Source organism: Pseudorasbora parva, chromosome 25, assembly GCF_024679245.1.
Source record: "Pseudorasbora parva isolate DD20220531a chromosome 25, ASM2467924v1, whole genome shotgun sequence".
NCBI lineage: Eukaryota > Metazoa > Chordata > Actinopteri > Cypriniformes > Gobionidae > Pseudorasbora > Pseudorasbora parva.
In genome coordinates, this window is record NC_090196.1 from 19,249,438 (window position 1) to 19,277,397 (window position 27,960).

The 27,960-nt window shown below is 38.7% G+C and overlaps 3 protein-coding genes across 4 annotated transcripts; 2 read left to right on the forward strand and 1 right to left on the reverse strand.

The window, feature by feature from the left end:
• Positions 1-218: 218 nt before the first annotated feature.
• Positions 219-10,750, forward strand: zgc:136858 (uncharacterized protein LOC678543 homolog). Its single transcript, XM_067436589.1, has 19 exons — positions 219-237; positions 432-512; positions 815-929; positions 1,167-1,341; positions 1,453-1,564; positions 1,657-1,763; positions 2,441-2,567; positions 2,765-2,885; positions 2,968-3,053; positions 3,221-3,363; positions 4,152-4,211; positions 4,291-4,354; positions 4,435-4,529; positions 4,612-4,740; positions 5,520-5,634; positions 5,722-5,859; positions 5,961-6,127; positions 9,804-9,886; positions 9,960-10,750. The coding sequence occupies exons 1-19, from the start codon at positions 219-221 to the stop codon at positions 10,156-10,158; spliced, it is 2,136 nt and encodes a 711-aa protein (XP_067292690.1). The 3' UTR covers positions 10,159-10,750.
• A 152-nt stretch (positions 10,751-10,902) lies between these two features.
• Positions 10,903-24,691, forward strand: cnot4a (CCR4-NOT transcription complex, subunit 4a). Of its 2 annotated transcripts, none has more exons than XM_067437149.1 (13): positions 10,903-11,177; positions 12,463-12,685; positions 15,110-15,307; positions 15,925-16,011; positions 17,862-17,963; positions 18,114-18,239; positions 18,341-18,462; positions 19,351-19,560; positions 19,706-19,766; positions 19,851-20,106; positions 20,199-20,639; positions 22,871-23,104; positions 23,203-24,691. In XM_067437149.1, exons 2-13 carry the CDS (start codon positions 12,512-12,514, stop codon positions 23,502-23,504), a joined length of 2,313 nt encoding a protein of 770 aa, XP_067293250.1. In that variant the 5' UTR covers positions 10,903-11,177; positions 12,463-12,511; the 3' UTR covers positions 23,505-24,691. The 2 variants fall into 2 exon arrangements, with proteins under 2 accessions (XP_067293250.1, XP_067293249.1); XM_067437148.1 differs by having other exon boundaries at positions 10,904-11,177; positions 23,185-24,691.
• tmem178ba (transmembrane protein 178Ba) lies at positions 24,572-27,955 on the reverse strand. Its single transcript, XM_067437150.1, has 4 exons — positions 27,108-27,955; positions 26,378-26,491; positions 25,436-25,573; positions 24,572-25,342 (listed from the first exon to the last, which is right to left on the reverse strand). The coding sequence occupies exons 1-4, from the start codon at positions 27,487-27,489 to the stop codon at positions 25,086-25,088; spliced, it is 891 nt and encodes a 296-aa protein (XP_067293251.1). The 5' UTR covers positions 27,490-27,955; the 3' UTR covers positions 24,572-25,085.
• Positions 27,956-27,960: the final 5 nt, after the last annotated feature.

A 27,960-nucleotide genomic window follows, 5' to 3' on the forward strand; every position in this document is an offset into this window, starting at 1 on the left:
GGGTAGTAAACAGACCCAACCAGATCAAAGTTCATCCTAGTGGAGTCGAGCCGAGAAGAATGCTGCAAAGAGTCTAAATCGAGAAATTATTATCCAAAATAAAGATCTGGATTGATTTAAGCCGACTGAAGTCACTTCTAGTGAGTAGCGCGTGAGAAGCGTTTTAATGAGCGAACGGTCTTTTATCAATCACCCTTTACTGAACGAAGAAGTTCTGAATGGTTGACGCAAGGACCCGTATGCTGATTATTTAATTATTTGATTTTTTTTTCTAAACTTGTGCAAGATTGTTACTGTCATATAACAGCACGTCGCTTGTCTCAAACAAACAGAGCATGACAAAATTTTCCCTTTGAATATTTTGGAAACTCTCCAGCAGTCGGTGGTTTGATGGTGTTTTTGTTGTTTTCGCGAGTTTTGGTGACCTGAAGCTCCTGTTTTGAAGATGTGGATGTTATCTGCTTTTCTTAGACGTTGCATTACAACTTCATCCAGCAGTCATTGCAAAAAAGGTAAAGTATCATTAAAGATATTTAGTCAGAGAAAACCCCCAATTTCATGTAACTGCAATTCACCTTTAAGACTAATGCACCACCAGATATATCAATGAATAATTTATATATTTTTAAATGTTTTTATTTTATTTAACATGATTAAACTTTGAACGAACATTCTATTAATGTTACGGAAGAACACTTACTGTATGGTCAATTAAAAACATTTGTCTCGAACCAGATCAAACTTGCTAACAGTCTTGGGTTGCCATACTGATATAGTATTGATTGGGTGAACTGTTCCCTATTTCTCCATACAGATAGCCTGTTTACCATCCATCCTAATGTGAAAGAGGCTTTAGCAGATCACAGGCCAGTTGTGGCTCTGGAAAGCACGATTATTACACATGGAATGCCTTATCCCTACAATCTGAGGTAAAAAAAAATGAAGAAGATAAATCTCTTAGTGCTTTCAAATACCTATTCTGAATAAGTATTCACATACTTACCCTCACATCATTCAAGTCAGGGTTGTCACATGCCCCTTTATATTTAAATACAGTATACTGTTCTGTTGTATTTTTGCACAATTTTTGAATCGGTTCTCTAAAACTTCTGATCCATATCTGGATGCGGTATAGGCCAATCGGCTGCATTTTCTCTGTATTTCAGCACAGCAAAGGAAGTGGAAGCTATTGTGAGGCGTGAAGGTGCAATCCCAGCAACCATTGGGATTCTGGAGGGAAGGATTCACGTGGGTCTTTCTTCTGATGAACTGGACTTCCTAGCACAGAGTAAAACAGCACTAAAAGTTTCTAGAAGAGACCTTCCTTATGTCATCAGCAAGGTGATAATTAAGAAAATAAGGAATAAAGGAAAGGAATAAAGGAAAACTTTTATTTGTATCAATGTGAATACACATTTCTATGTAAAATGTCTGTTTTTTTTTATAATGCAGGGTCTGTCGGGTGGCACCACTGTCTCCGGCACAATGATTGCGGCTCACAAAGCTGGGATTCCTGTCTTTGTAACTGGAGGCATTGGAGGAGTACATAGAGATGGAGAAAACTGTACGTTTGTTTAACAATTTCAATGCGAAATATGCACATTGCACATAATGTACACTGCCTATATTCAATGACCTATATATTATCACTTGCAGCCTTGGATGTGAGTGCAGACCTCACCGAACTGGGTCGAACACCTATTGCTGTTGTGTCTGCTGGGGTGAAATCCATCCTAGATATCGGTCGCACTCTTGAGCTCTTGGTAAATGCTCAAAAGTCCCCATTTTTTTCAAGATTTCATGTAAACATTTTTTTTTTTGTCTTTTCCATCATCTAACACTGACTTAAAGCCACTATGTCATTTTTCACTGCTAGAGGTCACTTGATATTAGGCAAGGTAAAACATGGTAAATCAAGAAAACAAGATTTAAACAATAAGACTAACTGTGTTGAGCTTTATAACAATAATTTGTTTTCTATTGATTAATGCATCCAAACATTTGCTCACCATATCTAATAAAACACATAATATATTAAAGTGTTTCCATGGTTTCTACAAAATAATATCCAGGGTAAATGTGGGTATGATGTCATTGATAGGTGACGCACAGACAAGGTCTGTGTACTGGTTAAAATGTCTTATTTCTCTGGATTTAAACATTCTTGGAAACATTTGAGATAATGTAAGCACACAAGTTAACAAAATAGATAACATTGTTCTAGTGGTTTATGGACAGTAAAAACACAGTATTGGTAGTTTATGTAAATGTTACTCATTCTCCATGTTAGCTTTTATTTTTATTTTAATACATTTTTTACCATGAAATGAAAAAAAAATTATTATAATAATAGACACATTTTAATAACTCTAGTAAATGTGGTCAGTTTTGATTTCATATACTTAAGTTCTAATTCACAGATCAATGCCTTTATTTACAGGAAACTCAGGGTGTGTGTGTGGCCACATATGGAGATTCAAAAAGCTTCCCGGCTTTCTTCACTCAGCAAAGTGGATTTACTTCTCCTTACCATGTCTCCAGTCCTCAAGAAGCAGCAGATCTTATTGGCAAGTCTGAGTGTTTAAGCTTTTACCGCACCTACATTTGAGTAAATGTCAATATTACACAGTTACTGAAAGCTGTAGTGATTTTAATTGAAAGCGCTGGTTAAAACGGAGATCATAGATAATGTTTCTCTAATGTAACTCATCCTGTTTGCTTAGTCATTCATGAAGGGCTCTTAAACTCTCTATTTTCTCAACAGCAAGCACACTATCTCTGGGGCTGCAAAGTGGTATTCTGTTGGCCGTTCCCATCCCAGAAGAACATGCAGCCGCGGGACAACAGATAGAACACGCCATACAAACAGCTGTGACTGAGGCTGGGTAGAGAAAAATAATGCCTGGACAGTACCAGTTGCCACATAAAATTATAAAGACTTCTGACACTTTCTTTGTATATTTGAAGCTCAAAAGGTGTCACAGGAAGAGATGTCACTCCTTTTATCCTTCAGCGAGTCAGTGAGCTGACTAAAGGGAAGTCCTTGAAAGCCAGTATCCATTTAAAATACAATACATAGTTTTGCATGTTGGTTTCATGATTTAATTTTTCCTAAACACTGATATTTCATATTTATGTACTTATTACATTGTGTGTGGTTGTAGTGTAAGTTGTATGCACAATAAGTCGTCGTATTTTCCTGAAGTTCATTCATTTTCAGATATAGGACTCATCCATAACAATGCCAGGGTGGGCAGTCGGATTGCATGTGCCCTTTCTAAACACACAGAAAAAAGTGGAGGGAACTTCAGAGGAGACATTAAGACCCAGAATTCAAAGGACCAGAAAATGGACTCCAAAACTGTAAGCTTTTATGGAAATACTAATACTAAATAAATAAAAAATTGGGGGTGGTTGATTATGATTTCCCTTTTTAAAGTTTAGCTAGTGTGTAAAGTTGCTGTTTGAGCATAAACAATATCTGCACAGTTACGATGCTCAAAGTTCAAAGCAAAAGGACATATTTTCATTTAAAGAAATTGCTTTTTAAGGACTACAACGAATGGCTGGTAGAGACTACACAAGCTTCCTCCTGGGTTAGTGACATCACTAACCCTGACATTTACATAAACCCTGCCCCCAGGAACACACAACAAAGGGAGTGAGATTATCATGACAGAATATGCTAACATTAGCATACATTAAATTCATCAACTAACCATTCAGGAACATCTTGTTGCATTCTACATGTTGTCACTTTGTCTTGAGTCTTTCCATCATTGTCTGACTCCGGGGTTTAAAAGGCTAAATAACATAAAAGCCTGAATATTTTTATTGCCTGTTTGAATTTATGAATTTATCAGAGCTTCTAGCAAGCTCTTGAAGCTCTTTGTTAGGGGATTTCAACCACCGCTTTAACTAAACTGATTTTAAAATAATCCTTAAATAAAGTTTAAATGAGATATGTAAGTATTAGATTAAACATTTAAACTTTAAAAAAAAAAAAAAACTTAACCTAAATAAGTAAGTTTAGCTTGAAGTGCTATGATGACTACAACTGAAATAAAAATAAATTAAAGCTAAATAGAAATACAAAAAAATCTAAACAGAAAAGCTCATTCAAAGTACACTTAACACTTAATTTCCCTCAGATTGTTATCGGTGGAATAAACGTTGATTTCATCGCTAAAGGAACAACTAAGAAAATGGTGGTAAGTGTAATAACAAGCTATAGGAGCGTAAATTACAAGTTTATGACAGTATGCAGTTAAATATTTGTGTTTAATTCAGTTTGGTCAGACAAATCCAGGAAGTGTGTGCCAGTCATTTGGAGGAGTGGGCAGAAATATTGCTGGTATGTTATGTTATTCCTATATTATAATGAATGAATATGCACAATTCCTCGGTTTTTGATTTTCCCTGTATATCTTGTAGATTGTTTAAGCCGATTAGGATGCAAACCTCTCTTCATCTCTGCCCTCGGCAAAGACTCTCATAGCGACGCTGTATTAAACTATTGTAAACACATGGTGAGTTATATTTATACTACTTTGCATTTTATTGTTCTTGTAGGCAAAATTTCGCTGTAGTTTTTTGGATTTTGCTCATCAGGATACAAGTGCAATTGCCAGATTACAGGACCAAAGGACTGCGACGTATTGTGCTGTCATAACTGAGTCTGGAGAGTTGAGCCTGGGATTGGGCGACATGGACATCCATCAGCAAATACAAGAGCAGTATGTACGTGTATTCCAAAAGTACACTACTGTTAAAAAGTTTTGGGGTTGTGAGATGTTTTCGAAAGAATTACACATCACCAAGGCTGCATCAAAAATAGCGTAAAAACATATTTTTTGTGAAATATTTTAATGTACTTTATGTTAAAATGTAATATTTTCCTGTGATGCAAAACATTTTCAGCATAATTACTCCAATCTTCAATGTCATGATCCCTCAGAAATCATTCTCATATGCTGAATTACTCATGACACATTTCTTCACATTATGATCAGTGTTGAAAACAGCTGTGCGTTTTTGTGGAAACCGTGATACATTTTGTTTTTAGGATTCTTTGAAGAATATAAAGTTTAAAAAAACAGCATTTGTTTGAAATAGAAATCTTTTGTAACTATATCTTTGTCACTTTTGATGAAAAAAAAAAGATCTTACTGACCCTACATATTTTGATTGATATTGTACAATCACAAAAGTGTAACTTCGTGGCTTGTAGTGCAGTTGTTAGCTTGGACACCACCCACACGCTAATTCACAACGAAACGCTGTCAAAAACGCATTTAAAATGTTGGCATTTATTCCAGGTAAACAGGAAAAATATATTGATGACTCATCTTGCACTTGTCCAATCAGAGACTCTTTAGAATAAGACTGTCCCACCTCCTAATAACAACTGCAACCAACTAGCAAGTAGCAAATCAATCCATAAAACAAAAAAGGAAATGCATCAACACTGGGGCTGACACCTATTTTGATAGCATTAATCTTTTTTTTTTTATCTTCAGGTATCTCAGTTTGAGGATCAACTTGCGTCGGCATCTCTTGTAGTTCTTGATGGCAACATACCAGTTTCGACCGTTGATTACGTGTGCTGTATCGCCCAAAAACATGCAGTTCCAGGTAAACCTCACTTATCTAATACTGATTCCGAGCGTCAACCTCATAGTTTTTATGTGCATATATATTTGTTTTCTTCTTTTGCTGCAGTGTGGTATGAGCCCACGGATGCAGATAAGGCCTGTAAGCCCTTCCTGTCAGAGAGCTGGAAAGCCCTGTCCTACACCTCCCCCAACCTGGCTGAGCTCTGCACCATGAATCATACACTAGATCTGCCCACTCCTACAGGTAATGTAGTTAGCAACAACCTAAAATAAGCACATAGTTGACTACTGGACATGAAGTGGCAGAGCTACTTAAGTAGTAATCAAAGCATAATTTTGTTTCAGAGTTGCCCAGATCGCTTGAGGATGTATTAGGCTGTGTACCGGGTCTCTGCCGCCCTCTGCTGGACCATTTACATTGTGTGGTGGTCACTTTAGGCTCGCTAGGTGTGCTGGTGTGTGGAGAACATGAAGCGGGAAATGTAAATTTGCAACCACGAAAGCAAAAACGGGTATGATGGGCTTTGGGTGATTGTATCTCTTCTCACTGAGTCCGATGGTAGTCATGATCCAGTGGTAGATCATTTTATTCAATGGTGTGTTACTTTTTTACTTTTTAATATACATTTTTAAATATTAATGCTTCTAATTAATGGATCTTTTAATGGAGATTTAAAGGTGTCATGAACTGGCTTTAAAAACAATGTATACTGTTGTCTGAGGTCAACTAATGACGTTTGTGTGTTTTTTACATTCAAAAACATCATTACTAATAAGTAATAGGCTAGTTTCTGTTTTGAGGCTGTTTTGATGGGCGTGACGCACTGGAGACTTGGAAGTAAATGCCCACAGCTAGGATTGGATACGATTTGCATATTTAATGAGCTTCAGCTCCCGTCATACCTATGTCCCCGTCAGTTCACAATGAGAGAGGTATTGATTTGAAAGCGGCAACCGGAATGATTCTTTCGATCAGAGGGCTCGTAAACGTCTTTATCAAACAAACACAATGATTTATTTCTCATCCACCCGCGGTTGATTGGACTATTATTGTTGTATTACATAGCCCACACGATCGAAATGTCAAGTCAAGAGAGAGTGCCCAGCACAGAACCAGAAAGGAATATTATGAGATTCATCGGCCTGCCAACGGCTTACGTTTTGGTAACCCGTCTGGAAAACACACAGCCCCGGGACGTTGGGCTTTGTGAGCCCTGGCCCATACATGTCTGAGTCCAGCGTGCTAAAGGTATGTTGTGTTAGACACGTACACATAAGCAAAACGATCTATAACAATGCAATACATATAAAAAACACGTTTTACTCACATAAGTGTGTGGCAACATTCCTGGTGGATCCAATATAGAAGAAACAGCATTGTGTTTTAATCTCAATATATCTACAAATCCAGCTCAACCTGATGAGATTTGTTTACAAACGATCCCACAGTAAAATTAAGTGAACACCATTGTCTTCCCCATGTCATCTAGAACTTCATTAAAAATAAAGTTCAACCACACATTCCTAATATTAGGATCCGAAGGAAGCTGATGCGGTGCGACGTGCGATGATGTATAGATGCGGCACAATCGTTTTCTGGGCCTGGTGTCTATAAAAGCTTTTCTTTGACTAACAAGGACGTTTTCAGCTCTGAAACTTACAGGCTATTCTTATATTACCATGACCTATTATATATCAAAAGCTCAAGAGAAAGTTGATTTCTCTAATTCATCACCCCTTTAAACTCCCTTGTGTATACACCAATCAGGCATATGATTATGGCCTAATATTGTATTGGTCCCCCTTTTGCTGGAAAAACAGCCCTGACACATGGAGGCATGGACTGCACTAGACCCCTGAAGGTGTGCGGTGGTATCTTGCACCACGGATCCTCTAAGTCTTGTAAGTTGCAAGGTGGGGCCTCCATGGATCGGACTTGTTTTTCTTAACTTCTTCACATAGTGCATCCTGGTGCCATGTGTTCCCCAGGTGAGTGACGCACAAGAAAATGTGATTCATCAGACCAGGCCACCTTCTTCCATTACTCCGTGGTCCAGTTCTGATGCTCATGTGCCCATTGTTGGTGCTTTCGGCGGTGGACAGGGGTCAGCATGGGCACCCTGACTGGTCTGCGTCTATGCAGCCCCATATGTAACAAACTGCGATGCACTGTGCATTCTGACACTTTCTATCAGAACCGACATTAACTTCTTGAGCAATTTGATCTACAGTAGCTCATCTGTTTGATTGGACAACACGGGCCAGCCTTCGCTCCAAACGTGCATCAGTGAGCCTTGGCCGCCCATGACCCTGTCACCAGTTCACCACTGTTCCTTCCTTGGACCACTTTTCATATAAACTGACCACTCCAGACCGGGAACACCCCACAAGAGCTGCAGTTTTGCAGATGCTCTGACCCAGTCATCTAGCCATCACAATTTGGCTCTTGTTAAAGGGGTACTTCAGCGCTGGGAAGATGAATCTGTATTTAAACTGGGTCATCAATGCAGTAGAAATGTGAAATTATTTTTGAATTTGGTGTCTTCTAGACTGAGAAAAGACAGAAAATGTATTTTTTTCCCATGGGGATAAAAGACTACAATTCCCAGAATGCTTCGCTGCCCTGTGAGGCCATTCCCAACGCCAACAACTTCATTACTGTGACTGAGTTAGAGAAGACACTACAATTAAAAACTGAACGTGTCTGTTCAATATAATGAGTGAGTCACCGCGCGAGTCTCACAGCACTGAGCACTAACTGCAGGAGTGATGAGAGCTGAGGTAATCGCGACTACATTCGCGGCATACATTCACAACGCGAGTTCAGTCTGGCGCGTTTGAGTTCATGCCTTTGCAAGCTTAACTTTCATAGAAATGAATTTGAGAAGTTAAAAGACTTACATTGCTTACCATAGCTCCGTTTAAATGATCCTGTCTGCAAGCTGAGCTCTCCCTGCAAGCTGAGTGTAATCTCCCATCCCCCAATGCCGGATTAAAAACATGCGGAAATGGCTCCCTCTGCTGGCTGTAGTCTTTAGCCTCTGGGCAAACATTCCTCCTATGATGCAAAAATCGTCATTTTGCATCATAGGAGGAATTTTTCCAGAAATAAAATGCATAAATCTCTCGTCTCAGGGAGATATGAGAGGGGAAAGCACAATAATTTGAATATTCTCCAGGGTTTCTACTGATACAAAGCCATATGCTAATCACTGAAGTAACCCTTTAAACTCGCTTAAATCGTTTCGTTTGTCCATTATTCCTGCTTCTAACACGTCAACTTTGAGGAAAATGTTCACTTCCTGCCTAATATATCCTACCCACTAACAGGTGCTGTGATGAAGAGATAATCGTTTTTTTATTCACTTCACCTGTCATAATGTTATGCCTGATCAGTGTGTGAAATAGATGTAAGAATTACTTTATACCTGCTGCTATCATGTTTTTAAATGGCTTATTATAAAATGTGTGTTATTGTGTGTGTATGTTGTGTTGCTAAACATGTATGTATACCACTGTCTACATAACAAATGACCTTTAAAGACAATTAAGTAAGTATTATTATAGTGCCCCTATTCTATTTCAAAAGCTCCAAAGTTTGTCTTCTACAATAGGTTTACGTACATGCAAGGTCAAAAAACACTTCATTTTCCCATAATATACATTGCAGCATCACCTTTTTTCTCAGTGTCGGTTCGATAAAGCAGTGGTTTTCAAACCTGTCCCGGAGGCATCCCCGCCCTGCACATTTTGTGTCTCCCTCATTTTTCACACCAGATTCACCTAATCAGCTCATTAGTAGAGACGGCAAGAACTAAATTGGGTATATCTGATAAGAGAGACATACAATATGTGCAGGACTTGGGGTGCCTCCAGGACAGGTTTGAAAACCACACTACCATAAAGGATTCTCTAAACCCCTCCTTTCTACTCTGTTCTAATTGGTCAGGCATCACAGTCTTCTGTGATTGGTCAACAGCTTACAGCGCATGTTAACCAATTCCTGATCAGAAAATCAAGTCCCGCCCTACATTTTTGTTTCTTGTTCGAGAAGCTGTTTAACTCAGATATGTCAAATCAGGGAGGAAAAGATGTGAGCAGCTTCCATTTCATGCTGACTTTGTGTCTTTTAAACCATTTTACTGTAAAATTAAAATATTGCACATTATTTATGCCTTTTTATACCAGAAGGGACGACTGTGTGCTGTTCATTATCCTGCGCTGGCTGTGAGCTCTAAAGAAACAGTAAATGTGTCTGGAGCTGGTGACAGGTATGTTTTTATAAGTATTTAACACCCTGCGCAATTAATACAACTGTTTCACATTAGTCCCTATCTCATCTAGTTTTGCGGGAGCAATGATGGTTGGGATCCTACAAGGGATGGACACAGACAGCTGTGTGCGAATGGGTCTCCTTGCTGCCCGCACTTCCTTGCTGTCTCCTCATCCAATAGATCCATCTCTGACAGCCGACGTCATCCGTCCAGAGAAGTCGCTCTCGCAACTGTGGCCAAAACCTACATGTGTGTGGATGGTGGACTGAAATACAATCCAAAAGAGACAGAAATCTTACCAGCAGACATCTATAATCACATATATGCTATATTTGTTGGGTTTTTTACTGCAAGCAAAGTCAGTGGTGCAAAGTCTGCAAACTGAGGTGTTAATGTGTATTTTAATTAATTGAAGTTTAACATTGATTTATAGATCAAATTAATGTATCTAACCCTCACATTACTGTCAGATTAAGCTTATTAGCAATGTGCAAATCCTACCTCGTAACTGTACTAAAACATTTATGTTTTTAGCTTTTTACAGTATTATAACAGTTGTGATGAGAGCTGGTATTTTTATAGAGGACTAGAGTTGGGTCATACATTTTTTTTAATTATCAAAAATCTACAACTAACTACTTTTACATTACATTTTCAATTTTGGAAATTAAAATAAAATGTTTTTATAATTTAAAAAAATAATATATACAATACATTTATTTTGTAAACCATTTTAATTATTGTATAATTATTATACATATTTTATATTACATTTGTATAAAACATTACTATTTGGGTGAACTGCAAATAAGTAAAAATATGAATTAAAAGTGATCAAATAAATGTATATATCAAATCAAGTGGTCAATTTTTAATTAAATTATTTTTTATATTAAAAAGTACTTTTCCTAAATCTGATGACATGACGCCCCTCGTGACAAATCAAGAACATTGCTGCTGTTGAAAATCACGTTTACGATATAAACTACACCTCCCACAATGCATTGTGCATTGCATCTTGCGCAAACTCAATGAGAGGTGACTGGTGGTTACTGTATTCCCTCCTCATTTCAATGTAAGATGGTGGTAAAGAATCTGCTACCTAAATAAACAGTAAAACTGAGTAGGAAACATCTAATCAATATTGAACATCTGAGCTGTGGAATAGTGCTCATTCCAAACTATCAGATAGGCACATCTGATCAGTTGCAAGGCAGAAACCCCCGCCTAAACTAGAGTCAATATCCCTTGGAGTGGAATCCCTGCAATACAGGACCAGCTAGTTGAAGTGAGTACCCTACAAAACAACTGCTTTAATCGCGATCAATACACCTGAATATGATTACCTCAGCTGTATTAGGTTTGCATATGTGTGTTGAATCAGACTAACCCCATAGTTAAGGCATAAAACATTGAGTTAAAGTGAAGGGTGACGTCAAAGGAGGACAGGCAGCGGTTCCTCCTCTAGTCACCGGGCCGATTAGTAGTAGAGTCGCAGGCTTTAGCTGTGTGTAGGCCGCGAAATTGAAACGTTCAGATAACACTCGTTGTCTACAAAAATATATGTGAGGAAAGTAGTTTTATTCTTTTATAAGCAGTGCAAAATATACGCGTCTTTATGTCTGTGTGTTATTGGTTGTGGGAGAGTGAAATCGGTGTTTTAGGCGTTGTGTTTTGTGCCGCACGTCAGTTGAAGTCTGTCCCAGCTGTGGAGACACCTGACCGGCTTTCAGAGCGACTGACACGCCACTACACATATATGATTGGAGAGATCAATAATTGTGATTTTAATAAAGACTCATAGATATTAAAATAAGGATTAAATGCGTTGTTTATTTAATTACTGGCATTTTTAAGCAGGAACGGGCTCTACGGAGGTCTACGAATCTGAACATAGTGTTTTGATCTTGGATGACGTGAGAAATTTACCTTCGAATATTTGAAATGTGCTTTCGCCGAAAATAAATATTATTTTGTTTTTAGAATTAGATTTTTATTGTATTTAAAAAAAAAAAGAGCTACGTCGTTTAAAAATGCGCTTGTTGTGATCCAATGTCAGTGCTGGACAAAAGACGGACTGAATCACGTGTTTCGATTGGCAAATCTTTTAGCTGTAGTATTGTGTTCTGAATATAACATTGGTTCTATATACCTTGTTGAAATCATTTACATGAAGCACATAATATAAATATTTAGATTTTTTTTTATGTGTGCATGGACTGTGAATACCTGCCATACATTCATCTCTGACCCAGTGATCCTATTCTGCAATCCCAATACATCAGCATGTTTATAGACAACTGGGCCAACTGACTGTAATGAGAGTAACATGAAAAGGCATAATGTGCTTTGTGGTAGCTTGACGTTTTGAATGGCTTTAAGTCCATGACAGCTAAGTATATTAATTTGTAATGGCTGTTAAATTTGTTTTGTGCTAACTGGATGTAAATTTTCAATAATAATATGTAACCAGGGCATATATGTACTAGCTTAAAGTATTGTCATCGTCCAGGCTGCCATGTTTTAATCAAATCTCATTTCATCCCAAACTAATTGCTGTGAATTTGCATCAGCCCCTTGGCTGACCTGCCAGAGACTCTCCTGAACTTGCCGTGCAATAGGATGTCCCGCAGTCCAGAGCTGAAGGAAGACCCCATGGAGTGCCCACTGTGTATGGAACCGCTGGAGATTGACGATGTCAACTTCTTCCCCTGCACCTGTGGCTACCAAATCTGCCGTTTCTGCTGGCACCGTATCCGTACAGACGAGAACGGCCTCTGCCCTGCTTGCAGAAAGGTAAGACGCCACTTGAAATTTGTACACAAGCTTCTGATGATTGATTTTTCTCGCAATTATATATATAACATTCTGATACCAAATTTACAAAGTATATAGTTGCCATTTTTGCAGGTTATTGGGTCTACACTATAATGAGAAACTGTACTTGATCTGCAAGTAGCAGTCTATACCTCTATGGCCATTAGCAATATCTAAAACAGTGGTTTGCACCTCGGACAGCAGGAGAAAATAATGAAACTCAACTAACAATCTATGTAAATGTGGATAGTTTGTAATGCAAAATAAGACTTATAATTTTTTTTAATGGCTGAGACATTGCTTAACATTTTTTGTTGTTGTTGAATGCATCATCCATTACAAATCTATGCAACATTAACGAAAACGCAACATGGTTTGTGCAGACAGCAGTGTGATGTGAATATTTGGCTGCCAAGAACATGAATAAAAACACTAATTTGAAGATTTTTTTAAGCGTTTTTTTCATTAATATTAAACTAATTAGTAATTGTAAGTATTTGATTAATTATTAGCTATTACTTGATTATTAAAATAATTATTAAATATGAAATTATTTATTATAATATTAAAACAAATTAAATGTTTGATTTTAAAAGTACACTATGTAACTTGGCCCTGTAGTGATTAAATATATTTTTAATTCATGCATTTTGCAGAAGGACATTTTTTTGGTTGCGCCTATGTGGGTGAAAATGGTTATCCTGCTGCTCATAGAACCTAAGCTTAAGAGAAATAACCATTTTAGATGGAAAGGATTTTAAGCGACTAGCTGAAGACTATTACTATAGCTTTACTCATTAATAGACATTTTACTTAAATAATTTCAGCACAGCGTTACAGAACCCTTCACAACAGATAATGCTTCACAGTGAACTCTTTTAGAGAGCTATATCTGTTCAATAAAAAACTTTACTCACCTGCTGAGTAATAAAAACGCCATCTCCTCATAGCCTTTAAATTTCAAATCCCTCAGTTTTCGCTCTCTCAGAAAAGCCAAGCCAATGTTGATTCTAGTTTTATCATGAGCTCTGTTGCATTCTCTGTTCTCTGTAAACGTGTGATACCCCAGAGCTTTGAGGTTTAGCAGCTCCATGTCAACATTTCTCACTCATTGTGACAACTAACCCATACCACTCCCACACCATATATGCGTCAAAGCAGCCAGAGCAACTTTTCGCTATTCACGGATATGACAGAATAGGACAGAAGCCGAGAGTAAGTAATGCATGTTTGCAATTTCTGATGAAAACCATCTTAAAATATAAGCACTTAACATTGTGAATCAGGGTAAGACAAAAACACATTTTAAAAGAAGGATTGACTCATTTATTTATTAACAAAAAAGGTTACATAATATATCTTTAATATATTATATATCTTATAATATATCTTTAAATGGTACATGTATGTTTACATTTTAATGAACTGTTCTCACAAAAATTCAGATTCTGTCATTTACTCACTTTCATGTCGTTCTTAACCCACAAGGGTTTGGTTAGTCTTCAAAACATAAATTTATACATTTTTATTGAAACCTGAGGGATTTCTTTTCATTCAAAGTCCTAGCCACCAAAACTGTTGTTTCAAAAAGCATAAAAATATAAAACGAATCCTTATGAATCGAGCAGTTCAATCCAAGTCTGAAAAAGAGACATGATCACTTTATATGATGCACACATTTAATTCAGGCTTTTATTTGACATATAAACATTGATCTACACACATCTATATGCTCATCAGAAAACCAAACATTCTTGTTTCATGCACCAATACGTTTCCACATGAACCAATGAGGTCTGTTCAGAATTTTATGATCACTTTATGAACTTTTAAAGCGTCAGAGTTTGGGTGGAATGGACTGACAATGGGGGGGGGCACAGAAATCTCTCGGGTTTCTTAAAAAATGTCTTCTTCCTTTTTTTTGTGAAGAAAATAAACCCATAAAACTGTTTATAGGGTTGGAATGACATGAGGGTGAGTAAATGATGACAGAATGTTCAATTTAGGTGAACTTAAGCCTCACTTTAAACAATAATGTTATGTGTTGGGTCGCCACTTGTTGCTTATTATACAATTGATGTGTATTAAAACAAGAAGTTGCCGTGACTATATTGTTGATTCTAAAAATTAAAAAAAAGCAATTATGCACAAGCACAGTGGCGAAATATTGTCTGATTAAACCGGCCTTAATGTCCTCAAGCCTGGTTTTGCATTTGTGGCTAAAGCGTGTTGCACCACTTTCTTGGCAAACCACACTTCCCAAGTGTAAATGCGAAGTGGTTCATTTCATTCACTGTGATGGTGTCAGCCTAAAAACTTGACCTATTTGCAGAGTTCTTTGAGCACGCTTGCCCTCAGGATACAGGTTCAAGCGAGGTAACGAGTTCTGTGTGTGTTCTGCAGCCTTACCCAGAGGATCCGGCAGTATACAAGCCGCTGTCACAAGAGGAGATTCAGAGGATAAAGAACGAGAAGAAGCAGAAGCAGAATGAAAAAAAGCAGAAGGTGACGGAGAACCGCAAGCACCTGGCCAGCGTCCGTGTGGTGCAGAGGAACCTCGTGTTTGTGGTGGGACTTTCTCAAAGACTGGCAGACGCGGAGGTGATTGATCGTGTTAGAGATCTGCTTTCTATTTACATATATTTTAAAATATAATTTATTCCTGTGATGCAAAGCTGAATTTTCAGCATCAAGAAACATTTCTTATTATCAATGTTATAAACAGTTGTGCTGCTTAATATTTTTGTGGAAAATGATAGTTTTTCCCCCCAGGAATCACTGAAGAATGGAAAGTTAAAAAGAACAGCATTTATTTGAAATGGAAAAAATGTATAACATTATAAATATCTTTATTCTCACTTTTGCTCATTTTAATGCATCCTCCCTGTATAAAAGTAGTTATTTATTTATTGATTTATTTTAATAGTTTGAGCACTATAATGTCGTACATGCATCTAAATCACTGATCATGCATGTAAAGAAGGGCAGATCACCCAGTGCCCATATCACATCAGTGAGAAATGTATCACTTCCTGTGGGAGGTAAATGAGTGGCACAAAATAGAGCTTTATCATCAGCGAGCGTTTCAATTTTGCTGAACAAAAGGAAATTTCCTCCCTCAGAGTCATTTCACAGTTTTGTGTGATATAAGTAGTCTGTTTTGTCGTTTATGTAATAATTCACTTCATGGAATCACTGTCACTTTGATCATTTCTTAGGTCCTAAAGCGCCCAGAATATTTCGGGAAGTTCGGGAAAATTCATAAAGTGGTCATCAATAACAGCACATCATATGCAGGTTCACAGGTAGGATGCTCATGTGCTTCTCGTGTGTTCATAGCCTTTCATTTACTCACCCTCAAGTCGTTCCAGACAGATTTTGAAGAATGCGGGTTACGGTAGCCATTGACTTCCAAAGTATTTTTTCACATACAATGGAAGTCAATGGCTTCAACAGAAAAACAGACATACCGTATTTCCTCAAATAAAAGCCTGTAGTCAATTAAACGCCGGGCCTCTGATAGTGGCCAGGGGCATGGTCAGCACGAACAAATAAAGGCCGGTCTATATAACTGATGCATGTGCCATTTTAAATAGGCTACTGTAGTCTATGAGAGATGCGACGTCTGTGAAAATACAGTGTCAGGCAGGCTACAAATATCGATCTTCACAATGCGTGCGTCTCAATCAGCTCCCTAGTTCAGTAGTTAGGGCACTGATCAGGGAGTCAGTCCATTGACTTATGTCCTGATCAGTGCCCTGACTACTGAACTAGGGAGCTGATTAAAGGGGGTCGCACACCGGACGCAAAGCTCAGCGCCGCGTCTCGTGTATCTGAAGAGGATCGGACACATCGGACGCGCACATTATGTACGCGCAAGCTCAATTTTGAATCGACTTCTGGCAGAAGAGCTGCACGATGGGTGTATCTTGTAGCACAGGGTGAAATCAGTACATTGATGATTTGAGAGAAATATAATATACATTTAATATAATAGCTTGAAATGGTGCTCTGTGGCGTGGCAGGATTTTGAACAACTTCCTGAGTCGCTGTGGACCGGTGCCGAATGCCGCCGCGTGTGTGTGTGCACTTATTGAATGTGTTTGAATTTTAAAGATGCGGCGCGGCACTGAGCTTCGCGTCCTGTGTCCGACCCCCTTTATGGGCATTTAAGTTAAAATACAGATAGGCTACAAAATAAACTATGTTGTTGAAATATTGTAAAGTGGTCATATGAACTAGGCTACACAAACACCCATTTAAAAAAACTATTTGCAATATCGAAATATTATATCTCCGTAATGGATTGAGAAAAGTGCGTACAAACTATTGGAAGTGTGGATGGGTAATTAGTTGGGTCAGAAAAGTTACGAAATTATAGTTTTTAAGTATAAAATGATGTAAAGAGACATACTGTAGGCTATTTAAAAAAACGATTTTTAAGAGGAAGCTTTTTCCCTCACGTGCAACTATAGAAAGCACCGAGTCATTTTGGAACGAAATAACTAAATATTTTTTTTAAAGAAGAAAATAATATTTATTTCAAGTGATTATATTAAAATAACAAGTGCTTAAAAGCCTACTAAACTATTCTTAATTGGAAGATAGCTTTTTCCCTCACGTGCAGCCATAAAGCACCGAGTCATCCGTTGGGTTAGAGGCTAAAATAACCTCACGTGCAACCGCAACATATAGAAATGAAGAGCGGAATAAACATTTTTAATTTTTATAAACCGATTCAATTGTGGTTAGCAATTAGGCTACCGTAATTCTGACCCAAATTGCTTGGTCGCCTTTCTGGCTGTTGTTGGATGGTGATATTTTAGCAAATGTTTCTTAAAAAATCTATGATATTTGTCCACTGGAACGATCGCTTTTAAAACGGTTTATTTAAAGCAATTATTTTTCAAACAGATGGAATTAGAAATACAGGCCTGCCCCTAATAAAAGCCACTTCCCATCGGCAATTCCGGTAAATAAAGGCCCCGGTCTTTATTTTAGGAATTACGGTATCTTAATTTTTGTTTTGAAGATAAACTAAATGAGGGCGAGTAAATGATGACAGAGTTTTAATTTTTGGGTGAACTATCCCTTTAAGGCTACAGCCCAACCGTAATATAGAAATGCAGTTATATTTTGACCTTTCACTCCACAGGGTCCTAGTGCCAGTGCCTATGTAACTTACATTCGTTCAGAGGACGCCCTCAGAGCAATACAGTGCGTGAACAATGTCGTAGTGGATGGTAGAACGCTCAAGGTCAGTGTTAAACCATCACAGCGCAGTCCTTTTAACAAATGTGATTCAGAAGGTCCCTTAGATGTGTCATTTAAATATAATATATTTAAGAAAAATATCTCTGTCTTGTATCAGTATGTTTGTTATTGAAGTAAGTGTTTTGTCCTCCAGGCTTCTTTAGGTACAACAAAGTACTGCAGTTATTTTCTTAAAAGCATGCAGTGTCCTAAACCAGACTGCATGTATTTACATGAACTGGGGGATGAAGCGGCTAGTTTTACAAAAGAAGAAATGCAGGTGAGCGATTATACGGATGCACTGCTAGATCATTCAGTTCAGACAAGTCAATACATACATTAATTTTGCGCTCTCTGAAATCTGAATGTGTGTGTTTTCAGGCTGGGAAACATCAAGAGTATGAACAAAAATTACTCCAAGACCTTTACAAAGCCAACCCTAACTTTTTACAAACGTCAACATGTGGGGAGAAGTCGAAGAGTAAAGCCAACTCCACTCAGAGGTGATGTTTTTAAGTCTTGAGAATTTTATCAACTGTTTGTTTTCATTAGATTGTATTTATGATATTTTGTTAAATGTTGACTATGTATCTGTCATGCAATAGCCGTATATGTATTTAATATAATATGATCTATTATCTCTTACCTCTCATAATACTACTTTTAAATCTTGAATTTCATTGCTGCACACACCTAGTAACATAACCATATTCAGATTTTTAATTGCCGGTGAAGTTTTGCCTTATTTTTGCTATATATTCATCAACTAATTATATGATAATTAAATAATTATTTGTTTATAATTGTATGATAAAATTATATTAAAATATATAAAATTAAATTAAAATCCACTACCATTTAAAGATTTGGGGTGAATTAAAAATAATAATAATAATAATGTTTTTGAAAGAAGTCTTTTATGCTCACCACCTGCACCTATTTGATCAAAATTAAAGTAAAAACAGCAGTATTGTGAAATACATACTCCTTATTTTTTGATGCCATAGCTGTATTTTCAGCGCCATTACTCCAGTCTTCAGGGTCACATGATCCATTCTAATATGCTGATTTGTTGCTCAAGAAACAGTTCTTATTATTATCAACAGTTTTGCTGCTTGATATTTTGTGGAACATGATTTTAAAAAATCAGGATTTTCAGGATATATATATTTATACATATATATATATATATATATATATATATATATATATATATATATATATATATATATATATATATATATATATATATATATATATATATATATATATATATATATATATATACTGATACCAAACATTTGAATGGTAGTGTATATACTATACTTCAGTTAATATATAATACATTTCTATTTTCCCATTTTTAACTTGCCATTTTTTTTAATTCCCAGACCAAATAGCACCAATAAAGAAGGGTGGCCCTCATTACAGAGTTATGGGAAAATGGTTAACGGTTTAACCACAGAGCATCGCAAGTCCCCTCCTCTTTTAGACTGCCTAACAGACTCAGACCACATGACTCCAGACGAACCAGACCCTGATCAGGGAACAGAGCAGAACACGGGCCTCCCACCCTTCCCATCAGCCTTAGAGCCAACCAGGTACTGAACTGCAGAAGCCTAGCCAGTAGTGTTGATGGATAACAATATCCGTTGACTCATATCAAGTGACGGCACTTAATTTTTTCCTTTTTTGAGTGTATATGTGTTTTGATGCGTGCTTATTACACTGCTTTTTACATTTCAGTCCAATTGACAAACTATCAGAACCCATAGGAAGTATAGGAAACGGGGAAAATATATCACAGGTAAGTCCTAATAAAACCAAATTGCTAAGAATAGTTGTTTTTTGTTGTTCTTTTTGATGCATCTGTCTTTATTTGCTTTGGCAGACATCCAGTAGCGATTCCCCATCCCCTCCACCTGGCCTTACTAAACCCAGCCTCGTTGTGCCCATCAGCGTGGCCGAACTCGCAGCACGCTCACCCTTCGAGGGTGCGGCAGCAGAGTCTCAGTCTCTTTTCTCAGACAACAGCAATTTCAGACATCCCAACCCCATCCCCAGCAGCCTGCCCCCCTTCTCCAGTTCACCACAGGGAGCCTCTGACTGGCCCATGACCCCAGAACCACAGAGCCTTTTCACCTCAGGTAGGCGACATGCGATGAATGCAATGTAGTTGGATTTTGAAACGGTAAGGTGGAGCTAATTGGATAAACCCATCAATCACTCTTCCTTGCAGACACTATCCCTGTGTCCTCGTCCACTGATTGGCAGGCAGCCTTCGGTTTTGGCTCTTCTGCAAAGCAGCAGCAGCAGCAGCAGGACGATGACCTTGGCTTTGACCCATTTGACGTCACGCGGAAGGCTCTGGCCGACCTCATAGAGAAAGAGCTATCAGTCCAGGAGCATTCCCCCCTCTCTCCCAACCCCTCTTCCCATCAGTCCAGCCTCCCCAACGGCCAGCAGCGCCTTCCTCACCTGCAGCACAGAGGCCTCTACAACTCATTCAGCCTTCCCCAACACATGGCCGCACGGCACCCCTGGATGGGCCTCCCTACCCGCAATAACCTCACACACTTGAACCACACGGCCACCGCAGCAGCCGCACACAGCCATTTCTTAGACCTGAGCATGCCGGTCCAGCACCACAGCACCGGCCTTGGGGGGATTCCTATATCAGGTTAGGGGATGCATCTTTCTTGTTCGCTCTAGTTTTTTGTGAATCACCTGTGTGTGTAAAAAAACCCTGGTCTAAGCAAAGTACAGCAGATGTAGCCCACTGATCCAAATAGAAACAAGTTGTTGAACTCATTCCCAGAGTTTATTTTTGTATTTTGCCCCGAGTTGCATTTTAATTAACTTAATTTTTTTTATAAAACAGACTTAAATATGCAATATGCAAAACTTAAACAAAAATTTGAAATGTTGAAAATTTAATTTGAAATTCAAACAATAAATAGCGTCTTGGCGCTAATGTGGCATAATGTTAAAGCCAGAGGCGTTGAAAAACAGAATTGCGGGCGTGCTATGTCTCCCTGCGGCGCACATGATCACGTGGCTCATGCAGCGCTTAAATACTTCTAGCGCTGTGTCAATGCATTTGAATGGCTTAAGCGGATACAAAACAGTTTCACTATACAGATGTTTGCTGCAAGTTTTGGTAAACAGTACAGCATAGTGTGCATTGATTATTAAGTCATGGGGATAAGATTATGGGGAATGATAGATATGCAACAGTGTAACATTAATGTTATTCTTGTATTTAGTTCTTCAAGTATATCTTACTAATTGGTCACACTCATACTCATTGATGTCCAAATGTGACCATACACCGTTACTACTTTTCAATTAAATAAATGTTCTATATTTTAGTTCAATAATATTTATTGAATATTTTGAGGAGCTCTTTTGGTACTAATTACAATTTGTGCAATAATTATTGTCAATTAATGACCACGTAAAATATTTTTCTTCTAATATTTATATTATTTATATTACAATTATTGTGGTAATTAAGGTTAAAATAGAGAATTCCAATTCAAAGAGGCAAATTAGTCATTTTGTGGCTAAAAAATAATGTTTATTTGTAATGCCATTACCCAGTAGGTGCTTATGGCTCTTTAATAAATATACATGTATCTAATCTAGTTGCTCAAAAAAGTATTGCAGTCTTTGCATTCTAATAAATATTTAGTTATGAACAAACACTAGATTTCTTTAAATGTGAAATTTTAAAACATTAATAACTTGCATCCTAATATTTTTAATGAATAATGATAATTATATAAGCAGACACAAGTGAATATTAATGAATGCGAGCACATAATTTGACATTAATCTGAGTGCTTAGACAAACCATTTTTTCCTAATTACAGTATAATAATATACTACATATAAATTGATACTGAATCAAGATCGAAAGCATCACGCATCAAGCAAAACCCCCCCACTCCCCAACCTTCGGTTAGAAGTGAGTAAAAAGTCTCACTCCAACCTGAACATAAAAGTTGGCAAACCTGCTGAAAATTACACTGATTTCATATGACAGTTCCATAAACAATGAATTAACATTTAGTCACTAACATTTTAGATGCAATATTGAGTGTTTTTTCTATTTCAGCAGCGAAAGTAGTTCCAAACAAAGAGCCACGAAAGTTCCAAGCAACGAAAGTTCTAAACAGCAAAACCATTACGCCTCTCACAGTAACAGCGTGTTACTGAATGATTCGCTGTTTGAAAGAATCGGTTGAATCAAAGATTCAATGACCTGTTCGTAAACGACTGCCTCGCATGCTGCCTCATTTTTGAATGAATTGTTTGAATGAATCGTTTGAATGAATCATTTGAAATCATTGACTCGCTTATTAAGACTCACGTGCTGCCACCTATTGGTGGTTTAGTTTCATATACTTTTCAACATATTCAAAAATACAAATCTCATAACATTATTTAATGCAGTTTTAATTTTTCAGTGTAAATAATTTATTTTGAATGGTAACAGCCCTATAGTGTCTTATTTCAATTTAATGTATAATCAAATGTAAGAATATAATTTGAAACCTGAAGCGTAGCCTATATTTAATACGATTAGGGGGGAAATACCCTTTACAAAAGGTAAAAATACCACAAATATGCAGATTTTAAATATGTCAAAGCTGATTGAACACTGGTGAGAATAGTAGTTAATAGTAGTTAACTTTTTTTCCTGGACAAGCTAATTTTTTACCCTGACAGGTGAATGACCGATTTACTTTTCCGAAGGACAAGCACATGAACATGCTTAATGTCGAGCCCTGGAAATTATATTCAGTGACACCAACAGTGAATTGATGCCATTGGTTCTTTTCTTGATGTTCTGTTGCTACTACCGACAACAGTACACATTTTCATAATTTATTTTTTTCCTTTCAGAAAACAATGGCTCTGTGGAAAGCATAAATGTGAAAGAGTGGCAGGACGGACTGCGAGCGCTCCTACCAAATATCAACATCAACTTCGGAGGCCTCCCGAACTCTACCTCTTCCTCCTCCTCTTCCTCTACTTCCAGCGTGAATCACATCGGGGTGCCGATAGGCTCAGCCGGAGTCTCGCACAGCCTCAGCTGGGACAGTGCGGCCAGTTGGATGGACCCCGCCATCATCACAGGTGCGGTTTGTGTTTTATAATCTCTCGGGCTGGTTAGGGATTACCTTCGCCGCTTATTCGTGTCCATTTTTAAACTTCAGGTATCCCCGCATCCACAGGCAACAGTTTGGACTGTCTCCAGGATGACAATCCGCCACACTGGCTCAAGTCACTGCAGGCGCTCACAGAGATGGACGGACCGCCCAGCTCCAGCGCACTCCCACAGCCCCCGCACACTGGCCTCCTGGACGCGGCGGCCCAAATTTCCTTACACAGAGCCGCCTGGGCCCCTTACCTCCCCCCGCCCACGCTCACCCCGAGTCAGTTCCATTCCCCACCTCCAGGCTTTCAGACAGCCTTCAGACCCGCAGCACAGACGGCCACAGACATCCTACAGAGTGCCGGTATTGACCGTCACTAAAGACAACCCTCGATTTAACTGCATTACAAACATGAAACTGCAAATATACCCCTTCCATTAATAACGTAACATAAGCTCGTCTTTCTACCCTTTCCCTCTCCATCCCTTTCCCATCAGGATTTGTTTGTCTGTCACTATTTTGAAGGCACACATACATCTCTGTATTATGAGCACCATCAGCGCAGGGTAATGTTTTAATGGAGGTGCCTGGGAGATTCAGACAGACACTGAGGGTCTTAATACATATACACACACCTTCACATATGATTCTGAGAGAAATAAGAGTGACGTTGAAATGCGCAGAGAAAACCATGAGCACTGATGTGTACATGTGACTAATAACGGCTAAACGGAATGTGCTTAAATGAAAAACATGTCTGATTGGCCTCACTCCTTCATCCAAGGTACAGACTGCAATTTAATACTGTGAATCTTTACACTTCCCGTATGTTAGGTCTCACCACCACTTAAGGGAAACGGATTGTTTTAATGAGAAGTCTGTAATGCTCTCTGCTTCTTACACACTTAATGTTCATGGAGCCACGGGTAAGATATTTGAGGGCATTTGTGGAGTCAAGACCCTGGTCCTACTTGGAAGGGACTTCATTAATGACAGTGGTACTTTCTATATCTTAGGGAGGAGCCCATTTTGTCTTCAGGGGGTTTGTCTAAAGCATCTTTGGGCAAGGATGGTGATGTGAGACCTGACATTCTGCTACAGGATGTCTGCAGTAACTTCATTCCCATGAAGGCGAGCAAGACTACTGTGGAAGTGTTTTTCGGCTTGCCTATAGAATAAGCCATTCATACAAGGTATGAATCAGGAATCGAGTCTGGAACCTTGGGAAGGATGGTGATGGTAATAAAAGGGAGACATATCTCAAGGCATGATTGCATATGATACGAGTGTTGAAAGCGTTAAGACAGGCACAAACTAACATGCCCCCATTCCAAGGCCTTCAAATGATTTTACTCTTTTTTTTCTCATCTGTGTGGCCATACTAAACAGTATTTATCAAACGCAATCACTCATTCTTTCAGGAAAAAAAAATCAATGTAGTCCAACATTTGGGTTTAACATGCTGCTGAAATCATTTAATACAAAATAAAGCGCTAAAAGAGAAGAACTGACCCATTTTCTGCTGGTCTGGAACAATGAAATCTTAAATAAAATTGAGTATTCAGTGCCTCTGTTTGATTCTCTTCTTTTTTCTAACGTAGAAACGGTAGGATTGTTTTCTTACACGAGGCATTTTATTGTCCAATGAATAAATTATTGACTTTGAAAATCACAGCACATTATGAAATTCATGGTAAATCGTACATCTTTGAAACGGTGAATTTGTCTCGGAATTCAAACACGATCTACTGAACACAAAGACAAATACCAAGGACATGTCATGATGAAAGCTTTTATACAACTGTACAAATGTGCTTTCATAGATCCTTCTTTCATAGTCCCAACAGCCATGGCTTGTCACCTTTCAGAACAAAATGTCTTTCAACGGCTTCTGTGATTTTAATACCCATAACAAAGTCTATGAACAAGTTTATGTACCAAGTGTCGCAACATGTGAAGCTTCAGCACACCGTTCCGTTCTCCATGCGAGACTTAGGACAGGAGGTGCGGGCCGGTGGAGGAGGCTGAATCGACGGTGCCAGGGTGCAGAAGAACCCGGCTATGAGGGTCAGTCCCAGCCCTCCCCAGGCACTGAACATGGACCAGCCGTAACCATGGCTTATATCATCCGGGAGGCTGAACAGATAGCGTGGGTAGCGAGACAGTTCAAAGTTGATGCCGGCCACACAGGTGCACAGAGAGATGATGCAGAAGGTACCTGTGGGTGGGGACATGATACTCATTGGTAGATGTTCAAAAATGGGGGAGAACCCTAAAACACAGTAAGGAGCCATTTAGGGAATTCACATACCTCCCATAAGGAAGAGTAGACCAGCGACGTAATGCATGAGGCCTTGCTGCCAGCAACAGCCCAAAACGCCAATGGTCCAGCCAAAGAGAATGATGGATAGAGCCATGCCCATGAAGCCAGCTGTCATCCGACGCAAATCTGGAGGTGAACATAGCAAGTTATCAGTGGTGCCCAATCCTGCACTTAGATGACTACTTTATTGTAGAATTTAGCTAATTCTTAAGGCATTGAGTAGTTTGTTCAAACTCAACTCGACAGGAAGGATGCAATTCCAGGAACAGGACTGGATACCCTTGCTTGAAACACTACTGCTATATAAAATAAACTATTTTTAATATAACTATTATTAGTATAGGTGCAATCACGTTTACTGTTGTTTAGCGGAATTATGTTGGCAAAATCCAATTAATTCCAATCAGAATACTTGCGATCAGGAATTTTGCGCCAATTTTTTTCTCTTTCAAGAATTTGTTGTGCCGAGCCGTCGCGATTGGTTTGAATATTTTATTAAGAAAGTTCAGGAGGGAACACATTCAAATTATGTCTATATAATCAGTACAAGAGGAGGCCTAAATATACACAGCTGACCTCACCTATGTTCCGACAGTTTTCTGCATCCTTCCACCACCCCGTCTCCTCACACTTGCCAGGTTATTATCCGAACCAGAGATATGGGTGTATGTGCTCTTTTTACTTTTACACATACTTGCAAATCTGATTATGTGAAAGTGTGAAAAAGTGTCTTCTGTTGCACACATCTCTATGCTATCGACAATGGATCTTTGGATTTCCAATAGATCTGGCGGAAATTTTGCTAAAGTGACCGCACCTTTATCCAGGGCCCAGAAAGTACACTACATAAAGGGTCTTATTAGGAGGACCCCTTTGTAGCAGGGCCCGGGATAACACTGATGCAGACCGAAAAGAGCAAGTACCACTTACGCAGGGCATGCCAATCATCTTGCTGGATCGTCTTGGTGATGTTGAAGGAAAGATCCTTTCGCGTCACTGCAGAGGAGTAATAGTACTTTATGAAGGAGCAGCGCTCGATAGTTCCTGGAAAAACAAGAAATTCATAATCAGTATTTCATCCAATCCCAGTATCTTCCAAGATGTAAAGTGGGGTGGTTGTCAAGCTCATGGTTAGGTGGACCAGGTCCCCCTGTTGAGCTGAGCCTGCTTGTGTCACATTTAGATGAGTAAACTACACAGATGGGAGTAAATTAGTAGTTTTCAATCCAGAGTACCCTAGCAAACCATGTTCAGTTCTTGGAGCCTCTAGTAATGAGTTGATGAGTGTATTGAATGAGATGCACATCCAAAATGTGCATTGCTCAGGTACTCCATGCAGGACCCAAGATTGTGGACCACTTATCTAACCCACTACCATTCATAGAGCACAGAGCTTATAACCACAATCTGTAAAACCAAGATGTTCATAGGTGCTCATTATGTTCAATTTTGAGGAAAATATCTGATTATAATGAAATGCCATTTTACTCTGATGCATTCATAGGCCTAATTATATACATTACAAAGCAGATGCTATAATAATGGGAACCTGAAAAGACAATGTCAAGCTAGAAGATTTTTCAGGCTCCCATTATTGTAGCATTTGCTTTGCATCAACACAGCCAACACATTCCTATAAGACTCAGGTGAATGTTTTTACCTTTCTGAAGGAGCTCTTCGATGTCTGGGTCAAATCCCACCCTGTAGCATTTGCTCCATAGCCCCATGTTGGTTGAATTGTAGCGTCTGCTGCACTCATCCGCCGCGCTCATCGCGAACAGCTGGCGCCGGTTTCTAGTCAGCAGCAGTCGGTTTTCCCATCGGTCCAGGCTCGCTCGGCTGGCTCGCAGTGGTAGGCTGTGGTTGGGGATGTAAATAAAACCCGGATCGCTCCTGCGGTTCGAGAAAGTTCGGCAACGTTCCTTGTATCTCCTCGCGTCCGTTTCGTACCAGTGATCCGATGAGATTGCGATCGTCAAGAAACACAAGGCGACGAGAGACAGACAGAGACCCGTGTACAGAAGCCACTTCCCCGTCGCCATCGTTCTGCCAGGCCGCCGATCAGCACCTCATGGTGGACAGCTCCTTTGACCGAGGCGGCGAATCAATCCTTATTGAGCATCTTTTTTTCGCGTTAAAAAGCCGAAATGTTGTGCTTGCGCTAAACATGCCCCTTTAAACGAATGTGATACATAGATTACTAGCCACACACACAAAACCGTTCCGTGTGTTTTTTCCTCTAGCCTGCTCGCCGACTGTATTGGAGGAGCGGGTTCCGCTCTTCCTCTGAGCTCCTGCTGCTGGCTGGGACACATGACAATCACACACACACGAACTGAAACTCATTTACAAATCATGACCCAAAAAGAATTTAAAACGAAAGGAACTGAAATTCATTTTATTCTTTTAAATGTTGGAATTGAAAATGACTGGATTCGTTCAAATAAATCACTGCAATTACAAGTAAAATGTAAATCTTGATTTTTACATATTCTTAAAATTGAGCAGTTGAT

Coding starts and splice junctions, on each gene's coding strand:
- zgc:136858 (XM_067436589.1), top strand. Junction 3,054..3,220: donor AGGGAAGTCCTTGAAAGCCA/GTATCCATTTAA, acceptor ATTCATTTTCAG/ATATAGGACTCATCCATAAC. Junction 5,635..5,721: donor CCAAAAACATGCAGTTCCAG/GTAAACCTCACT, acceptor CTTTTGCTGCAG/TGTGGTATGAGCCCACGGAT.
- cnot4a (XM_067437148.1), top strand. CDS start 12,512: ATGTCCCGCAGTCCAGAGCTGAAGGAAGACCCCATGGAGTGCCCACTG. Junction 18,240..18,340: donor TTACAAAAGAAGAAATGCAG/GTGAGCGATTAT, acceptor GTGTGTTTTCAG/GCTGGGAAACATCAAGAGTA. Junction 18,463..19,350: donor AAAGCCAACTCCACTCAGAG/GTGATGTTTTTA, acceptor TTTAATTCCCAG/ACCAAATAGCACCAATAAAG.
- tmem178ba (XM_067437150.1), bottom strand. CDS start 27,489: ATGGCGACGGGGAAGTGGCTTCTGTACACGGGTCTCTGTCTGTCTCTC. Junction 26,492..27,107: donor CGAAGAGCTCCTTCAGAAAG/GTAAAAACATTC, acceptor TTGTTTTTCCAG/GAACTATCGAGCGCTGCTCC. Junction 25,343..25,435: donor TCTACTCTTCCTTATGGGAG/GTATGTGAATTC, acceptor CCCCACCCACAG/GTACCTTCTGCATCATCTCT.